General features: G+C 34.4%; 1 protein-coding gene across 8 annotated transcripts in view; it reads left to right on the plus strand.

The window, feature by feature from the left end:
* MTX2 (metaxin 2) overlaps positions 1-19,854 on the plus strand; it is a 150,143-nt gene that overhangs the window by 79,377 nt on the left and 50,912 nt on the right. For 7 of the 8 annotated variants that reach the window (XM_077154250.1, XM_077154249.1, XM_077154252.1 and 4 more), the window contains 2 exons: positions 18,013-18,060; positions 19,037-19,083. The exons of the other annotated variant lie outside the window; for it this stretch is intronic. In XM_077154250.1, coding sequence (XP_077010365.1) covers positions 18,013-18,060; positions 19,037-19,083 — 95 coding nt within the window. Of the gene's footprint in view, positions 1-18,012; positions 18,061-19,036; positions 19,084-19,854 lie in introns of those variants that run through there. 8 annotated transcript variants of the gene reach the window in all.

A 19,854-nucleotide genomic window follows, 5' to 3' on the forward strand; every position in this document is an offset into this window, starting at 1 on the left:
GACTGTTTAAATCTCTCAGCCACTGACACTTTATTTTGTCTCATTTCCTTCTTCCCCCTTTTGATCAAGAAGGCTTTTTCAATCTCTTGATGCCGGTCCCAGCTCATCTTGGCAGTTCTGTTCCACGTTGCCAGGGAGTCACGTTTCATGTGTCAAGGTGTGGATAGGGGTTTAATGAGTTCATCTGCTAAATTGGCTTAGAGAGAGAGAGGCTGCATTTGAACAACAAAAGAGGTACTCTGGTGGTGACTCTTACGCCTAATTTTAAGTAGGCTTAGCTTGTCCTTTGCAGGAATACGTTTCATAGGGGTGAACCCCAAGGTTGAGGGCTTGGCCTGTTGATTTGGTTGTTCCCACTGCTTGCGAGAATTTCAGAAATTCTCCAAATGGGGAAGTTGACTATTTTCTTTCTGCCTAATCCCCCAAGGGGACTTTGCAAATACTTCTTTATTCAGTGCCTAGATTACTCTTGGGATATATTGGGGCATCACATTAACCTGGACAAACCAACAAAATCTCACGCCCTGTTCGAGTTTCCATGTATTTATGGTATTCACCTAAAGTGACCATACAAGTTAAATTAGGAAATGCACTACCCAAGATATAAATTTTGCAACAAATAAACATCTCTTCCTTTGTTCTCATACAGAAGTTGAAGTTCTGAAATATGGATGATACCATCCTTTACCCAGTCTTCTGATATACCTTAATTCTATCCATATCAGCTTCCTTTATATCTCTAGTAGAAATCTGATCCCTTTTTCAACTTTTAAACAGTTCCGGTATGGGATACTGCTGACTTTCACAGCTTCAGAGCTCTAAATCTGAGTCTCAAGTGTCTCATAAATACCTGAAGTTTATGGGACAGACCAGGTTTTAAACAAACAGCTCAGTATTCAGAATTTAGAAATAGCAGTTACAACTCCTGAATATATGTGACTGCTGAAAGAGCTTACAATTTAGGACCCTTTACAATAGGCCCCAACCTGATAACCCACATTGTCCACTTCAGTTCATTGCGTTTTATATTATACTTAGTCCATATGATTGAGGCATGATAATATTTGTCTTTTTATCAGTGTGCAAATGTCCATTTGTGTCTCTACACTCTTCCTCCAGGTGTATACTGAGCAACGGGGGGGGGGGGGGGGATTCAAGATCATATGGCCACCCCACCCCTAGCCTCCTGTGGAACCACCACACTACCGTCTGAGGGGCTGCACCTGAGAAATATTTTTATGGTCATAAAATATGAACTTGGATTTTAGACTTCCAACGTTAGGCTCGAGTATATACTTATGGCTACACAATTATTTATCTTGACTGTAGAAAAGTAAGGCAAAGATTTCTTTTATAAAGATCTGTAGAAGGGAAGAGGAGAGGCAGAGGAAGTTCAGGCATGCTGTTTTAAAGATAGAGGACATATGGCCGGAATATGAAACAGATCTTTAAGTACATTAATTGAAGTTTCAAGGTCTGTATATGGAGAGATTAACAATTAGGTTGTTATAAAAATTGGAAGTGGAAAAGAGATTAAAATGAACTATAGTCTCATTTGTCTTAGCAAAAATGCAAAAGACATCTAAATTATCATATAGAAATATAGTATAATTATTTTATAGAAATAAAGGATTTTCATAAAAAGTTATCACAAATGTGAAATGCTTTTGTGTTTCTAAATGAGCATGTGGTTATTCAAAATCTTTTGTAACAGCCTGATTATTTCAAATTTTCACTTGCATATGTTTTTTTTGGATAGGATTTTTCAATATAATACTTGAAGTTCTATTTTTTGATGTTTTATCAGTCAGCTGGGTGTTGGAATATCCTAGCGAAGGATTGAGTAGCGCTATTCTGGTTGCATAGCCACATTTGGAGCAGTCACTGTAGCCAGAGGGATGGAGTAATGTGATGGGTAGGCCTGGCTCATTTGTCCATTGTCTAGGTTTCCAATTTCTCAGTGCTACCAGATTCACATAAAAGGAGAAGGGAGAATTTCTTAGTTTGCCAGAACTTCTGTCTTAAATGCCACATACTGGTTTGTGGTAAACAGTAAGCATTTGTTGGCTCACAGTTTTTAGGCTAGAAGAAGTCCAAACTCAAGGAGTGGACAAGGATATGTTTTCTCCCTGAAGACTCGTGTTCTGGGGTTGACTTGCCACAGTCTTTAGGGTTCCTTGGCTTGTGTCTCTGCCTCCCATCAAAGGTGATATCCTCTCCTTTCTGGCTTCTATCTATGACTTTCTCTTTATAAAGCCTCCAATAATCTTTGTTAAGGTCCGCCTTGATTCAGTTGGTCACAAAAAAAAACTAAAAATAACTTCTTCAAAAGGCCCTGTCTACAATGGATTCATACTCAGTGGGACGTGGATTAAGATTAAGAACATGTGTTTCTTGGGGTGCATTATTCGTTTTACCACAGAGAAGTACAGAGTACTAGATGTCAGAAATCTGCTATGTTATTGATCACTTCCTTCACTTTGTTTTAATACTGTCTGTGGATTCGGAGACAGTTTGCCTGGATTCTTGTATGGGTACTTGCTAGTTATGTGACACTGGGCATTTTACTACCTTTTAAACCTCATTTAAACAGTGGTGATGAAGGTAGTAGTAAAAGATTTGGTATGTAAATATAAAAAATCTTTGCATTGTGTCTGGCACACAACAATCATTAAGTGCTCGTTAATTTATTTTTAGCTACTTCTTACAGGTTTTTTTTTGTTTTGTCAGGTTTTACCTCCAACTTCCTGCATGCAGATTGGAGTTTGGTGAAGGCTTTAAAAGCTATTTATAAACAGAATACATGGTTTATTTCAATAATACAAAAACCTACAAATAGTTACTGTAGTTGTTAAAATTATTTGTACAACAAATTGTTCTAGCATATTATACATTTGATAAGCTCTAGCTATGTTTATCTTCATTATAAAATTAAGACTTGGGTATAGGTCATAGGTATATATGCAGTGGGTCTTTTTTAATGGAGGCCTGTATACTAGATATTGCCAAAAAGTTTTAGTCTTAAACGCTTTACTGGTAAGTAGCTCAAAAAAAATCTTCCATTTTTGAGGCACCCTGCAAGGTGATTTATGTACATGATTGCTAACAGTAATAGTTTAATCCTGTTAGATATTATTCTTGTTTTACAGATGAGAAAATTGAAGGTAATGTATAAAAGTTAGGAACAAGATTATCTTGTTCTGTGATCCTGGACAGGCCTTTCTAGGCCTTGGTTTTCCCATTTGCAAAAAGGAAATAATATATTTTAAAATGTGTATTAAAGCACCTAATGTAGAGTGATACATAATAAATGCCCAATACATGGTTGTCTCTGTGTTAATTTTATTGTCCAAGAGACTTTTTCCTTATAGCAAGGGGGACTTTGAGGTTATTACTTTTTACTTATGGTATCTAATTAACATTTTGGATGGGAGAAAATATTTAAAGTGCCTTCATGTTTATTTAGTCCTATACCATCTTTTCTGAATTATCTTCTTGTTTTACCAGTGCCTTGCTATATTTTAAACATCTTTCTTAATTTATTAATCTTTTGAAATTGGGTAATATCTGTTTAGAAGTCCAGTAGACTATATAAAGAATGAAAGAAGACGACTTGGAATATTTCATTGTAAGCATATGTACTTAATTATTTAAATATGTTAATAACTTTGTTCTAACAGTAGCATTAATTTATAGTATGATCTTTTGAAAATGTATTCCATGGAACCCATATGTAAGCCACTTGAAAGCAGTTATGCTCAAAACAGGCACGTTTAAAAATTTTTTTCTATCAGTAATAAAGTGTTTTCTGTCTCATGTCCCCTCTATATGGGCACTGGAGAATCTGAGCCCTACAAACACTTCAGATGGGTTCTAGGAGGCTCTCAGAAGTGGAAAATGTAGGCTAAAAGTCTTTTGGAAAATATAAGTGATGTTATTGCGCACAGGGTGTATTGAGAAAGTGAAGAAGATGATAATAAAGGCTTCTAAATCTGCATATCAAAATATTTAATCATGGTAATTGCACCGATACTAAAAAATACAATGTATTCAACTCTTCTGTTCTTGAAAATAAAGATAAGTTTGTTAGGAATTTTTGCTCAATAATCTGAGGATTCTCCAGTATTAAGTAAGACACTGAGGAATTACTGAGTTACTGAACTGGCCATCATATTTCAGAGAATCTTTTTTTTTCATTTATAGTTGTTATATAAATAGCCTTACAGGTTATACTTCAGATTATAGGCATAGCACAGTTTGTTGACAGCAGTGTTGGCTATTTATTTTACTATGTTGTATCCATGAATAGGATAGAAACCAAGTTCTTAGAGGCAATGTTTTGTTAATTTTTAGAAAAGTTTGATATGATGTTAAGAGCACTTGATAGGTTTGTTGTCTGATCTTGAAATAGTCCATAGTGAAGCTATGGTCTGAGTTTTAATTTTCTTGCATGCTTTATTAACATTTTATACTCTGAAATTACATGTTTTTTAGTTTTTACCTTAAGAGATTGTGGTGATGGGTGTCACATAAAATTTGCCAGTCTCATTCCTGTGAAGAATTTTGAGATATTAATGTAGCTTAAGCCTTCCATATGTGAGTGAAAATTGAAAGAAAACATCATCAGACTTCTTAACACTTTTCAGACATTTTAAAAATTTCTTGTATGCAGTTATCAGATGGACTGAATTTATCAAGTGGAATTATAGAAAATTCATGCTTCTCATTTTTTGTTCAAAGACAGAAGTTATATAATTTTCAGCAAACCCAGCTATAGACATTTGTGTAGAAGTATTTGCCTTGGCAGTCAGAGAAATGCATACTTTAATTTTTTATTGCTTTGTAAATTGTCCTTTGTTCTTGAACACTTTTTAAATTTTTGTACACTTTATACATGAATCATGGTTTTGAACTTTTTTACACCAGTAATAAAAATGAAATTTGATTGGTTGGTAATAAAGAGGGTTCATTTCATAAAAACAGTCATTTTGTCATGGCAATTCCCATTAACTGCAAATGTGTTAACAAAATAGAAACCATAAAATGCATTTCATTGTGCTTATATACTTAACTAAGTTTTTGTGCTGATTATATATTTTTTTCCTCTAAGAACTTTTATAAGTCAAAAAGTTTCATGACTTCACCCACCTTTGGAATTTATTTTAAAAAGACTGGGGTGTACATATTTATCCCAGTGTATTCAATATCTTTAGATTACAATGGAATTTCCACCCATATGTCATATTTTGTTACCTGGATCAACCTAGAACACTGACTAGAACTTTATGCTAATAAATTGTGTCTTTTGTTAAACATGAAGAGACCATCATGACTTCAGTATTTGTTTCTATAAATTAATACTGGCAACTGACTAATGATTTGGCCTTTGTTGACCTTCTTTTCTTTTGATTATTAGATTATAGGAAAATGTTTTGGTTTCATGAATTTTAAGTAATTTTTCCAATTCTCTTATTTTGTGAATTTTAAGAAGGTTATAGGTCAGTAGGAAGTAATGTAAAAACAGAAGCTGCTGTTTTTTTTCTTTTTACATGGTCAGCACTGATAATTGGACTCGGGTCCTCTAGCATGACAAGCGAGAACTCTGCCACTGAGCCACCATGGCCCTATCTGTTTTTTATTAGACTTTTTTATCATTGTATTTTTACAATGACTGTTCAATAGTTTGAGATTCTGGCTTGGTTAGTGGATGAGAATGAAAATCAGGTACTTAATGTTTAATATATTTCTTGGGGTTTTAAAACTTGTGATGTAAAGGTAACAGACATGGAGATGGGTCCCATGGTAAGACTAGACAATAAGTATCTTAAAGTCAGTGACTTGGTTTTCTTTATGATTATATCTTTAGCACTTAGAATGGTACCTGGCAATTATAAGCATTAGTGAATATTTATTTAACGAATAATAAAACAGATTTATAGAACATGGCTAAATTCACTTTCTGAAATGAGAACCGTGTCCCCTTTAACATATTTATATGCAACAAGCATAAAGTATACACAGTTAAAGTATATGCAACATATATAAAATATATATGTGTTCTGATGTTAATTAACAAGTTTCTTCTCTGTTAAGGGTTGATGATAACTTGTAGTCAAGGGAATAGTTTGGGTTGAAATCTTCTCCCAGAATCTGGAAATCCTTTTGTATTTGTGTCTGCAACTTCTCTAGCCTGCTTCTGTCCTAGAATTCCTGCTTCTTGTTTCAGAGCCCTTAATCTTTGTATCTATACTTGCTTGATGGAAGTATATTCTTTAAGCACCCTTACCACTTGTTATACAATGCTGCCTGCCTGTATATGGAAATGACAGCATGACACTGCACTTCTTCATTCTCCAGCATGAGCCAATTTCTGACATGAGCCAAGATCTCTGACTGCTGAGATGATGGAAGTTTTAAACTCTTTTTGTGGGAATTGTCACTTCCTGCTTACACATCCTATGTAATATCATTAAACATTCCCTATTAAGCAGTAGCTCAGGAGCACTACTATTCAATCTTTCCTAATTAGTATTATATAGTATATAGTATATAGTGTTATCTTTGAATTATACTGGAGTTTGCAAGTTGAATTGCCGTTAAATCTAATACATAGCCCTTAAAATTCCAGTTGATAAAGTGCTGTACCATCACATTTTAAATAAAAATATTTCCACATCTATTTTAAATATAGCCTTCATATCATAACTGCCTTAAAACTTGTTGGGTTTTGAACTGAGTGTCTATGTTGATATCATGGAAAGCATCTCTATGGTATTTATGTCAAACCAGTAAATTTATTTCCTCCTTTTTTTCTGTGCGTCATACAGTAACTTGTCCATGTTTAAGAACTACCAAATGCTCTTTGAGCGTTTTGTTATGTTAGTAATATTTGCATTTATACCTTTGGCAGAATGCTATTCAGATTTGGGGACAGGTTATACATGTTTCTTACTCCGTCTATATAACATCTCAGTAGTCTTGGTAAGTTGAAGAGATGACATCTATGAGCTTTGGGAACTTAGTTGCCTAAGGATAAACTGGGTTTGACTTCATTAGTGCACAAATGATAGGTTTGTGTAGAGTTATTATAGCATTAATCAATTTGATAGATTGGAAATATGACAGAAATGAAGCAGCATGTAATATTAATGCCTATTATTCTACAAATTATGTCTTCACCTATATTCATATGCCGGAGAAGTCATGTTGTATATTAAAAATGTAGAACTTAAAAAAATAAAGGGCACCTGTTTTGTGGCCCTTCTCTTGACCTTTTAGAATAGATCATCAAGAGATAGACTTTGGGATTGTGACTTGTTTACTAGGTCGTAGCACTTTCATACTCTGAAATACCCTGAATTGAATGGAATAGATAGATCATTTGTCACCAGAATGACATAGCACCTAATTTGTTAGTTAAGAAAATATTGCAAGTAAAATATAGAGTCCTGAAGTGACCTTTGGATATACATATATGAACTTATTGTCTATAGTCATTTGTTACAAATTAATGTATTTGTAATAAAGAATATTGATTTTTTTATATATTGTGTTGGTAGATAAACCTAAAAAAACGGTAGGTAGTTTAAAGACAAAATGAATGAGAAGCAAATTTGTGTGTTTTGGGGCTGAGGACATTGCTTTTACACATGTGCATTTCTAACAGTAATTTCTTTATTTATGCATTATTTAATTCAGCTTTCAGAAGTCCAAGAGTATGTGTCCTTTCTTTGCTTTGTTCTCTTCCAACATAAGTACTTATATGAATGGAAAAGTTTCTTTGAAAAATTTAAGAAATACTTGATTGAATAAAAAACTCTACATTCCTGCAAAAAAACTGAAACTTTAAAAGGCTTCTTATTTGCTCCTGGTAAAGGAGACACTAGATATAAAATAATCAGGGTCTAGGAAAATTGGAAAGCCGGCTAAAGATCTAAATGAGTAAAAGAATTTTAATAATGTTAACTGGATTGAGGTACTGTGATAATTTGCGTTCTAGATGTTCTTTATTTCTAACTATAAAATTGAAATATATTTCTTCTTTATAAAAATGGTAGAAAATTTAATGGGTCTACTGCTAGTGATTAAGAAGTAATTCTAATTTTAAAGACTGAATTAATGCAAGTAAGTAGAGGACCTTAGAGTAAGTTATTGCTTTGATATGAAAATGATTTAGTAGTTTCTTTATCCTGAAAGAATTAATTTCTAAAAGGTGGGTATCTTACTTTGGAACTCTTGTAATAAAGGTATTAGCTTTAAATGCAACTTAGACCAACAAAAATTAAATCTTAATTTAAATTTCATATTTTGGCATATATTTTTGTAAATGCCATATTCAGTTTTTTTTTTTAATTTTTTTATTAATCAAAAAAAGAAAAGAAATTAACACAACATTTAGAAATCATTCCATTCTACAAATGCACTCAGTAATTCTTAGTATCATCACATAGATGTATGATCATCATTTCTTAGTACATTTGCATCGATTTAGGAAAAGAACTAGCAAAACAGCAGAAAAAGATATAGAATGTTAATATAGAGAAGAGAATTAAAATAATAATACTAATAATATATATATATATAAAGGAAAAAGAAAAAAAACAAAAACAAAAGATACAAACACACAAACAAACAAACAAAAAACCATATTTCAGGTGCAGCTTCATTCAGTGTTCCAACCTAGTTACATTACACTTAGGTATTATTGTGCTGTCCATTTTTGAGTTTTTGTATCTAGTCCTGTTGCACAGTCTGTATCCCTTCAGCTCCAGTTACCCATTATCTTACCCTGTTTCTAACTCCTGCTGGTCTCTGCTTCCAATGATATATTCCAAGCTGATTCTCGAATGTCGGTTCACATCAGTGGGACCTTACAGTATTTGTCCTTTAGTTTTGGGCTAGACTCACTCAGCATAATGTTCTCTAGGTCCATCCATGTTATTACATGCTTCATAAGTTTAGTCTGTCTTAAAGCTGCATAATATTCCATCGTAGGTATACGCCACAGTTTGTTTAGCCACTCGTCTGTTGATGAACATTTTGGCTGTTTCCATCTCTTTGCAATTGTAGATAATGCTGCTATAAACACTGGTGTGCAAATGTCCGTCTGTGTCTTTGCCCTTAAGTCCCTTGAGTAGATACCTAGCAGTGGTATTGCTGGGTCGTAATCCATTCTGCCATTCTATGTCTTTTGATTGGGAAATTCAGTCCATTAACTTTTAGTATTATTACTGTTTGGATAATATTTTCCTCTACCATTTTGGCTTTTGTATTATATATATCATATCTGATTTTCCTTCTTTCTACACTTTACTCCATACCTCTCTCTTCTGTCTTTTCGTATCTGACTCTAGTGCTCCCTTTAGTATTTCTTGCAGAGCTGGTCTCTTGGTCACAAATTCTCTCAGTGACTTTTTGTCTATAAATGTTTTAATTTCTCCTTCATTTTTGAAGGACAATTTTGCTGGATATAGGAGTCTTGGTTGGCAGTTTTTCTCTTTTAGTAATTTAAATATATCATCCCACTGTCTTCTAGCTTCCATGGTTTCTGCTGAGAAATCTACACATAGTCTTATTGGGTTTCCCTTGTATGTGACAGATTGTTTTTCTCTTGCTGCTTTCAAGATCCTCTCTTTCTCTTTGACCTCTGACATTCTAACTAGTAAGTGTCTTGGAGAACACCTATTTGGGTCTATTCTCTTTGGGGTGCGCTGCACTTCTTGGATCTGCAAATGTAGGTCTTTCATAAGAGTTGGGAAATTTTCAGTGATAATTTCTTCCATTAGTTTTTCTCCTCCTTTTCCCTTCTCTTCTCCTTCTGGGACACCCACAACACGTATATTTGTGCGCTTCATATTGTCATTCAGTTCCCTGATCCCCTGCTCAAGTTTTTCCATTCTTTTCCCTATAGTTTCTGTTTCTTTTTGGGATTCAGATGTTCCATCCTCCAGTTCACTAATTGTAGCTTCTGTCTCTTTAGATCTACCATTGTAGGTATCCATTGTTTTTTCCATTTTTTCTTCTTTGTCCTTCACTCCCATAAGTTCTGTGATTTGTTTTTTCAGATTTTCTATTTCTTCTTTTTGTTCAGCCCATGTCTTCTTCATGTCCTCCCTCAGTTTATTGATTTGGTTTTTGAAGAATTTTTCCATTTCTGTTCGTATATTCAGCATTAGTTGTCTCAGCTCCTGTATCTCATTTGAACTATTGGTTTGTTCCTTTGACTGGGCCATATCTTCAATTTTCCGAGCGTCATCCATTATTTTCTGCTGGTGTCTGGGCATTTGATCAGATTTCCCTGGGTGTGGGACCCAGCTGGTTGAAAGCTTTTTCTGTGAAATCTCTGGGCTCTGTTTTTCTTTTCCTGCCCAGTAGGTGGCGCTCGTGGCGCTCGTCTGTCTGCACGGCAGTCGGCCCAGGAAACCGCGCGTGGAGGTGGGGGTCGCTGGCCGCCACGGCTTGGGAGAGTGCCGGTCCCAATTGCCCAGCTGGCCCGAAACGCCAAGCGTGACGGGAGGGCCCCGCTATCCAATGTTCCCAGTCAGACCGGGGAGCCACGTGCGTGGAGGGGACCCCAGTCGCCAGCCGCCCCGGCCGGGAAAACGCGCGCCCCTTGGGTATCTCACCGCAGCAGATTCTCCCTGCCTGTTCAGCTGTTCCAGAATGGGGTACGCTGTCTTTTTGGTATCTGTTGTGACTCCGGGAGCTGTTTCGTATTGTTTCTGTTTCTTTAGTTGCTTTTCTGGAGGAGGAACTAAGACCCGCGCGTCTTACTAAGCCGCCATCTTCTCCGGAAGTCCATATTCAGTTTTAAGCATTTGAGAAGCCAAGTTTCTAATAATTGACCATAGGAGTTTTCCGCATTCTAGAAACTTATTGCCCGAAAGGGAATAAGATATTGATATAACAGTAGAATAGAGTAGAAAATAATACATGACATAAGATAAGTGCAAACTACTATGGACAATATAGATAAAGGACAAATTAGATTTGTTTAGTTCCAAAAGCCTTCTTGACAAAGGTGGTGTTTAACCTTGGTCTTGAAAAAAGTATGGGATTTGGGCATATGAAGGTAAAATTCTGAGCTGAGGGAAATTGTTTGAGCAAAATAATGAAGGTGAGAAAGTATGAAGTATGTTGGGGAAATTTTAATTATTCTAATTGGATATGAAGTTCCTATGGTGAGGTAGGTTGTGTAGATACGTATCCCCATCTTCCTCATTAATGCACATGTGTTTCTTCCTAGCTTCTTTTTTTTTTTTTTGTTTATTAATTAACGGAAAAAAAGAAATTAACCCAACGTTTAGAAATCATACCATTCTACATATGCAATCAGTAATTCTTAACATCATCACATAGATGCATGATCATCGTTTCTTAGTACATTTGCATCGGTTTAGAAGAACTAGCAACACAACAGAAAAAGATACAGAATGTTAATATAGAGAAAAGAAATAAAAGTAATAATAATAGTAAAACAAAACAAAACAAAACAAAACAAAAAAACCTATAGCTCAGATGCAGCTTCATTCAGTGTTTTAACATGATTACTTTACAATTAGGTATTATTGTGCTGTCCATTTTTGAGTTTTTGTATCTAGTCCTGTTGCACAGTCTGTATCCCTTCAGGTCCAATTACCCATTATCTTACCCTGTTTCTAACTCCTGCTGGACTCTGTTACCAGTGACATATTCCAAGTTTATTCTCGAATGTCCGTTCACATCAGTGGGACCATACAGTATTTGTCCTTTAGTTTTTGGCTGGACTCACTCAGCATAATGTTCTCTAGGTCCATCCATGTTATTACATGCTTCATAAGTTTATCCTGTCTTAAAGCTGCATAATATTCCATCATATGTATATACCACAGTTTGTTTAGCCATTCTTCTGTTGATGAACATTTTGGCTGTTTCCATCTCTTTGCAATTGTAAATAACGCCGCTATAAACATTGGTGTGCAAATGTCCGTTTGTGTCTTTGCCCTTAAGTCTTTTGAGTAGATACCTAGCAATGGTATTGCTGGGTCGTATGGCAATTCTATATTCAGCTTTTTGAGGAACCGCCAAACTGCCTTCCACAGTGGTTGCACCATTTGACATTCCCACCAACAGTGGATAAGTGTGCCTCTTTCTCCGCATCCTCTCCAGCACTTGTCATTTTCTGTTTTGTTGATAATGGCCATTCTGGTGGGTGTGAGATGATATCTCATTGTGGTTTTGATTTGCATTTCTCTAATGGCCAGGGACATTGAGCATCTCTTCATGTGCCTCTTGGCCATCTGTATTTCCTCTTCTGGTAGGTGTCTGTTCAAGTCTTTTTCCCATTTTGTAATTGGGTTGGCTGTCTTTTTGTTGTTGAGTTGAACAATCTCTTTATAAATTCTGGATACTAGACCTTTATCTGATATGTCATTTCCAAATATTATCTCCCATTGTGTAGGCTGTCTTTCTACTTTCTTGATGAAGTTCTTTGATGCACAAAAGTGTTTAATTTTGAGGAGCTCCCATTTATTTATTTCCTTCTTCAGTGCTCTTGCTTTAGGTTTAAGGTCCATAAATCCGCCTCTCTTCCTAGCTTCTTTTTGGTCAAAGAAGATGATCTCACCAGGAGAGAGGAGGTCTCTTCTTTGTTCAAGGGTAAATGAAAGGCTGGATTCCATGCTAAAAGCTTCAGTTAAATAGTTACTTAATTAGAGCAGTTTCTCCAAAGTTGGGTGGGGTATGTGCACTTGTGGTACAATTCTTTGAAGTATAGAAAGAATATATTGGAACTTGGATTTTGATTTTTTTTTTATCCCCTTTTTTTAAAGTGTATGTTCTACATACACTTTCTTCTTAGTGTATGTTTTAAAATGTGCATAATATATTAGCTCAGGTATATCAAACATATGATTTTTAAATCCATTTGGAGCTACATGCTTAAATATTTTATTGATGGGGACAGTAGATTTAAAACCATGGTGACCCCTGCATTCGAGTCATAAGATGTGGAATGGGGAGTTTTTAGATGGTTGAGGACCTTGACTTTTAGGCTTAGGAGTGTTATAATGGTAATATCTCATGAAATCTAAGTATTTGATATAAAAGATAGAAACAGATTTTCAGTTTTAGGATTGGTGTAGAGGTAAGAAATACAAAACTAATTTATAGAATTAGGTTCTGCCAGCTATTTTAGGGAACTGTTTAATATTTTTAGATTGTGTTATTGCCTAGCCTTAGGAAAGAGAAGAGTGGGGATGAAGTTATTTTTTTGGCCTTTGAGTGTCTTTCATATCATAGATAATATCAGTAAAAGGCCCTAATTGGTATTACCAAACCAGGGTATAGGCTTTGTACTTTGTTATACATAGATAATAATGTTCATTATTCATGGACAGTTCTAGAGCTCATTTCTTAGAATGATTCCTGCATGGTTGATTTATAGATCCACTGCTGTGCCATCCAACTTAGGATTTTCAGTTTGGGCACTCTTATCAAATGAAACAGTAGTGAATTCTTCTCCCATGTTATGCTTAAAATGTAGCTATTTGAGCTGTTTCATATAGGCTTACATCAGTAATGTTTTAATTCTTGGAGCTGCTCATTAGTGAAAAAGGTAGATAGTTATTCTCTGCACACGCTACTGTTTCTAGCCTACTGATCCATGATACACTGGAATTACAAACAACTAAAATAAACATGGTTATGTAGATTTCTATCAGTCTAGTTGCTTTCTCTTTTTAAAGGGGTAGTTTCTTTGTGAAGAAAAACATCAGCAGTTTTAGTAAGTCCACTTTCTAAAAATTTATTTTCCATAATAATTTCTGAGCTGGAACGTAGTTTGTATCTTGAATCAGGTAAAATTTCTCTCTCCTTTCCCCTACACCTCACCTTGAGGTTAATAACAAAGTTTTTGGTATTTGTAGGCAACTTCTTGTTTTGTTTTTTTTTTTATTAACGGAAAAAAAAAGAAATTAACACAACATTTAGAAATCATACCGTTCTACATATGCAATCAGTAATTCTTAACATCATCACATAGATGCATGATCATCGTTTCTTAGTACATTTGCATCGGTTTAGAGGAACTAGCAACACAACAGAAAAAGATATAGAATGTTAATATAGAGAAAAGAAATAAAAGTAGTAATAATAGTAAAAAAAAAAAACCCTATAGCTCAGATGCAGCTTCATTCAGTGTTTTAACATGATTACTTTACAATTAGGTATTATTGTGCTGTCCATTTTTGAGTTTTTGTATCTAGTCCTGTTGCACAGTCTGTATCCCTTCAGCTTCAATTACCCATTATCTTACCCTGTTTCTAACTCCTGCTGGACTCTGTTACCAATGACATATTTCAAGTTTATTCTCGAATGTCCGTTCACATCAGTGGGACCATACAGTATTTGTCCTTTAGTTTTTGGCTGGACTTACTCAGCATAATATTCTCTAGGTCCATCCATGTTATTACATGCTTCATAAGTTTATCTTGTCTTAAAGCTGCATAATATTCCATCGTATGTATATACCACAGTTTGTTTAGCCATTCTTCTGTTGATGGACATTTTGGCTGTTTCCATCTCTTTGCAATTGTAAATAACGCTGCTATAAACATTGGTGTGCAAATGTCTGTTTGTGTCTTTGCCCTTAAGTCTTTTGAGTAGATACCTAGCAAAGATATTGCTGGGTCTTATGGCAATTCTATATTCAGCTTTTTGAGGAACCGCCAAACTGCCTTCCACAGTGGTTGCACCATTTGACATTCCCACCAATGTAGGCAACTTCTTTATTGTTATTTGCAATCAGGTAATATGTTGTAAAAGGTCCATTACTTTCACATATGTGAATCTAGAGAATGCATGGGAGTTTGATGAATTAACTTTTAACTGAAATTTCTAAACGCGTGAATTGCTGTTCATATGAGAACCTTGTGATGTAGTTCTCATTTATCAAAGAACACTTTATATATAGCATATATTTAATGTTAAGTGTATGTTTTTCCATTGTTTTGAAAATTTGTAATCTTTGTGTAATATGTAATGCAAACGGCTAACCAAAAATTAAAACTACTTTTGATAGATTAATATCAGGTTCAATAAAACTTTGATCAACCAGAATGTTTAGGGAGTGGGGTGGTAGGTTTAATCAAATATCTCTCTTCTTTTTTTCTCTCACACAAAATTAATAAACACCAGTTGTATGTAAAACATGGTATAACGTGGGATATATAGAGGCATAAGACATCTGTTCCTTGAAGGAACTTAGTTTTAATATTTGCACTCTGAAATGTTTGTGTATTTTTGCTTTAATAAGATTAATATGCATGTAATTGAATTCTAATGACTTCAGATTTTATAATGAATGAACCTCGTAGTATTGTTTCTACTATGGGTGTCAGTGGTATGGATGTGCTGACCATACAATTTATCCTAAAATGTTATTTTTTAGTAAGTCACTGGTGTTGGCTCGTTTTTGTTTCCCTTTTATTTTAAAGACTGTTATACAGATTAATTGGTTTTTATTGAAATTTTATTTGCTAAAAACTTTGTAGTGAAGCATAATAAATATTCAGTTGCAGTACCTTTTTGGTATGTGAGTTGAAATCCAGTAGCCTTTATTTATATGCATAATGTTGTGGGTAACAGCGTACAGAACTGTGTATGATCTGTTACTGTTTGATGATTTCATGGTATTATCCCTAAGAAAGAGTTTAATTTTGTGTAGCCAAAATCAAACCAAAAATAAGTAACATTATAATTTATAATGCTGTTGTTTTTCTTTTTATTTTAAAGTGTTAGTAAAAGCAAAATAAGGAGTCCATCATCCCATTCCCCCAGTACTGTTTTAGCATTATTTCACACATAAAAATCTGTTGCTGTGTCACAGAGTGGATTAATATAGACACAATAAGGAAAATACCAGTTATTATCAAATCTTACGTGTTTAATTTATTTTCTTGCTGAAAGTGAATGTATTTACTTTATCAGAATTGATGATTCTGATGTTTTATGGCTTTTACAAAGGAGAATTCAACAAATGATATGCTCTGTGTTCTATCAACAAAGCCATTCTTGTTAAGTATAGTTGATTAGACAAAATTAAAATCTAGTACTTTTTCCAGGAATTGGAAAGTTCTTTTTGTAGCTGGAGTCTTCTAGATGAGTAGTTAAAGGGTCAAGCCTGACTTTAGGCCTAAAATTAGTTTTACTAGCTTTCTTTGATGTTCCTTGTTGTTTCTCATCCTGCTACTCTGCTTTAATTGTTTTTGTGGGGCAGGGTAGGAGTGGGGTTGGGATGGGATGGGAAGGCAAGGCACTGAAATGTAGAATCTAACAGGAATACTCTGTGTTTTTAAGTATTATCAGCTTTTGACGATAAGAAAAGATACTACAGCCTGATGTAGAGGTATTTGATTCTTTCACAGATTTTTGTCTGTTTGAAATTTGCTTTCTTAAAAACTTATAGTATGCAAAATTTATATTTGAGTAGTGCATTTCCTACTTTAACTTGTATGGTCAGTTTAGTTGAACACAACAATACATGGGATCTTGAGTAAGGGATGAGATTTTGTTGGTTTGCCCAGGATAGTGTGATGCCCTGATAAATCCCAGAGTAATTTGGGCAGTGAATAAAGAAGTATTTGCAAAAGTTCTCTTGGGGGAAATGGGATGAAAGGAGGACATATTCAGCTTCCTCATCTAGAGAATTCCTGATACTCTTACAAACAGCAAGGACAACAAAATCAATAGCCCTCGATCTTGAGGTTTGCCCCTATGAAACTTATCCCTGCAAAGGATAGGCTAAGCCTACTTAAAATTAGGCCTAAGAGTTACCCCCAGAGAACTTCTTTTGTTGCTCATATGTGGCCTCTCTCTCTAATCCAACTCAGCAGATGAACTCATTGCTCTCCCTCCTACATGGGACATGACTCCCAGGATGAGCTGGGACCCAAAATGAAGGGATTGAGAAAGCCTTCTTGACCAAAAGGGGGAAGAGAAAAATGAGACAAAATAAAGTGTCAGTGGCTGAGGAAGTTCAAACAGAGTCGAGAGGTTATCCTGGAGGTTATTTTTATGCATTATATAGATATCCCTTTTCCAGTTTATGATATATTGGAGTGGTTGGAGAGAAGTACCTGAAACTGCTGAGCTGTGTTCCGGTAGCCTTGATTCTTGAAGACGATTGTATAAAGATACGACTTTTACAATGTGACTGTGTGATTGTGAAAACCTTGTGTCTGATGCTCCTTTTATCCAGGAGCATGAACAGATGAGTAAAAAATATATAGATTAAAAATAAATAAGTAATAGTGGGGGGAAAAGGGTAAAATAAATTGGGTAGATGGAAATATTATTGGTCAGTAAGTGGGAGGGTAAGGTGTGTGATATATATGAGTTTTTTTTCCTTTTTGTTTTCTGGAGTGATGCAAATGTTTTAAAAAAATGATCGTGGTGATGAATACACAACTATGTGATGATATTGTGAGTCAATTGTACATTATGTATGGAATGTATGTGTATGAAGATTTCGCAATAAAAACATTTTAAAAAGTTTACGGTAAAATGTTATAGATATTGTTTCACTATACTCTTTGTAGTGATTTAAATTCAATATCTTTATATACATGTATGTGTATGTGTGTATATATTCAGTATCTTTATATATATATGTGTGTGTCTGTATGTGTAATGTGTAATACTTGAATATAGTTGGATGCATGTATATTTGAAGGAGCCTAAAGAGGGTAGTAACACATAGGCTGTTTGATTTCTTAAATTCTCATTTTTTGTTGGGCAAGATCTCTCCTGTTCCTCCCCATTAAAAGCAAAACTACCACCAAAACAATAACTCAAACATGCATTTAAAGTAAGTTATCTAACCTACTTAACACAGGTAGTGTGTGATTAGTTACCATATTTAAGGTAACCTTGGCAATTGACTTTAAATACTTTAGACAAACATGCTTATTAATTTAGTTGGTTATTTATATAGTTTGCCCTATGTGCCTAGTTACCACTGTTTTGCTTCCACAGCTGCAGAACCTTGGCCTGAAAATGCTACATTATATCAGCAACTAAAAGGTGGGTCCTTTTTCACAATTAAAAATAGCTTTATTAAAATTTTTATTTATTTTTAAAAACCTCTAATATAATTTACTACAAAAAGAACATAAAATATAAAGAAGAGATTCCTTGTATAATTTGTCTAGGAGGTTTTACCTAAACTTGTAATCTGCCTGTGTAAACCAACTATTCATGGCTATGAGGCCCTTAGTTTATTATTGACTCATTATATTGGTTGCTGTAGGCAGTGTAAAATGATGTGGTTGCAGGCGCATGTGGCAGATTTACTGCACCAGTAGCTGAGACAGCAGATTTTTGAAGTCCTGTGGTAAAGTGGTCTCTCAGTAAAAAGGAACTGTTAAAATGTATAGGCTAGGATGGTTCAGGCTCCCTTTAGCAGCTCTTCATATATCATCAGATCACATTATGGCCCCCATTTGGGGCTCAGCAGCCTGCTACAGTTGTCAGAAGACTGCAAAGTAATGAAGACTAATAGGCAGCAGCCCTCGTCTTCTAAGCATGGAATTTTTATTGCAGCGAACTTGTCATCTTTCTTTTGTGTGACAGAGCTAGACACACTGCAATATTAACTGCAAGTTGCTTTTAGAGATTCTGAATGCTTTTACTTTTAACTACAGAGGTTTGAACAGATCCTATTGTACTTACTTTATTGAATTTTAATGAAAAGGAGAGGAATAATTCTTGAAAACTTGAAAAAGGAGTATTTTTAAATGGAAGATTTTGTTACATATTGCTGATAAAATGAGATAAATGATTAGTTTTAGAGGAAATGGTTCTGTTTTATTATTATTTACATACCATGATAATTTAGCCAAAGTTAGTATGCTATGGCATTAATATAGATCTTAATTACCTTGGTGAAGTGCTAAACCTTTTCTTTTAAACAAAAAGAATAATTAAAAAATGCTATAATAATATTTTATTTGTTTAGCAGTCATACTTTTGACTTGGACCTTTCATTGTATTTCCACAGGGGATCAAATTTTGCTTTCTGACAATGCAGCTTCTCTTGCTGTACAGGTAAATATGTAAATAGTAGAATTTTTTTTTCACCCCCTAGGTATTTGCATCATTTTGAGTTGCAGTTATTTTTTTTCCCTTCCAAAAAGTCTAAGACTATATGTTTAAAATTTTTCTGTGTAATTTACCGTTGTCAGCGTATGTTGCTTCTCTGTTGAAGTATAATTTTGTTATGTAATATTATTTAGTTAATTATTGTCAGTGTATAAAATAAACAAAAATCGTTATTCATTTTTTAATTTTTAAAAATCATTTATGTGCTAGGGACATTCTGTTTCTTAACAGTTTTTTTTTTTGTGTGTGTAGCTAGATATGATGGTATTGATTATTTGAGGTGATATGTTCATTTATGGATGCCGAATTATTTTCTAATTTATTTGTAAAGATTTATTCACATATTTTAAAGCATCAGTCTACTCATTCTAGCTTTATTGAGTTTGGTAATCTTGAAGCAAACATATTCTTCTCCAGCCATTCCTTATATATTTATTGATTACATTAGTATCTATTCTTCCAAACCACTTATTGAGTGCAATATAGCTCTTCACATTGTATATCATAGTTGTGTAATCAGAAATAGATTAGTGGTACTCTGAACTCTGAACTGCACTATAGGAAAAATAGGATACTTAGTGATTGCTTAAAAAAAGAAATATTTATATAAGTTATAGAGTTATGTAGTCAAGCATTTTATATATGTAGCTGCTCTTTATTTAGTTTATGTAGTTTGAATCATAAAGGGGATTTTATTTTGCAAGACCTAAATGATAA

Source organism: Tamandua tetradactyla, chromosome 3 (assembly GCF_023851605.1).
Source record: "Tamandua tetradactyla isolate mTamTet1 chromosome 3, mTamTet1.pri, whole genome shotgun sequence".
NCBI classification, from domain to species: domain Eukaryota; kingdom Metazoa; phylum Chordata; class Mammalia; order Pilosa; family Myrmecophagidae; genus Tamandua; species Tamandua tetradactyla.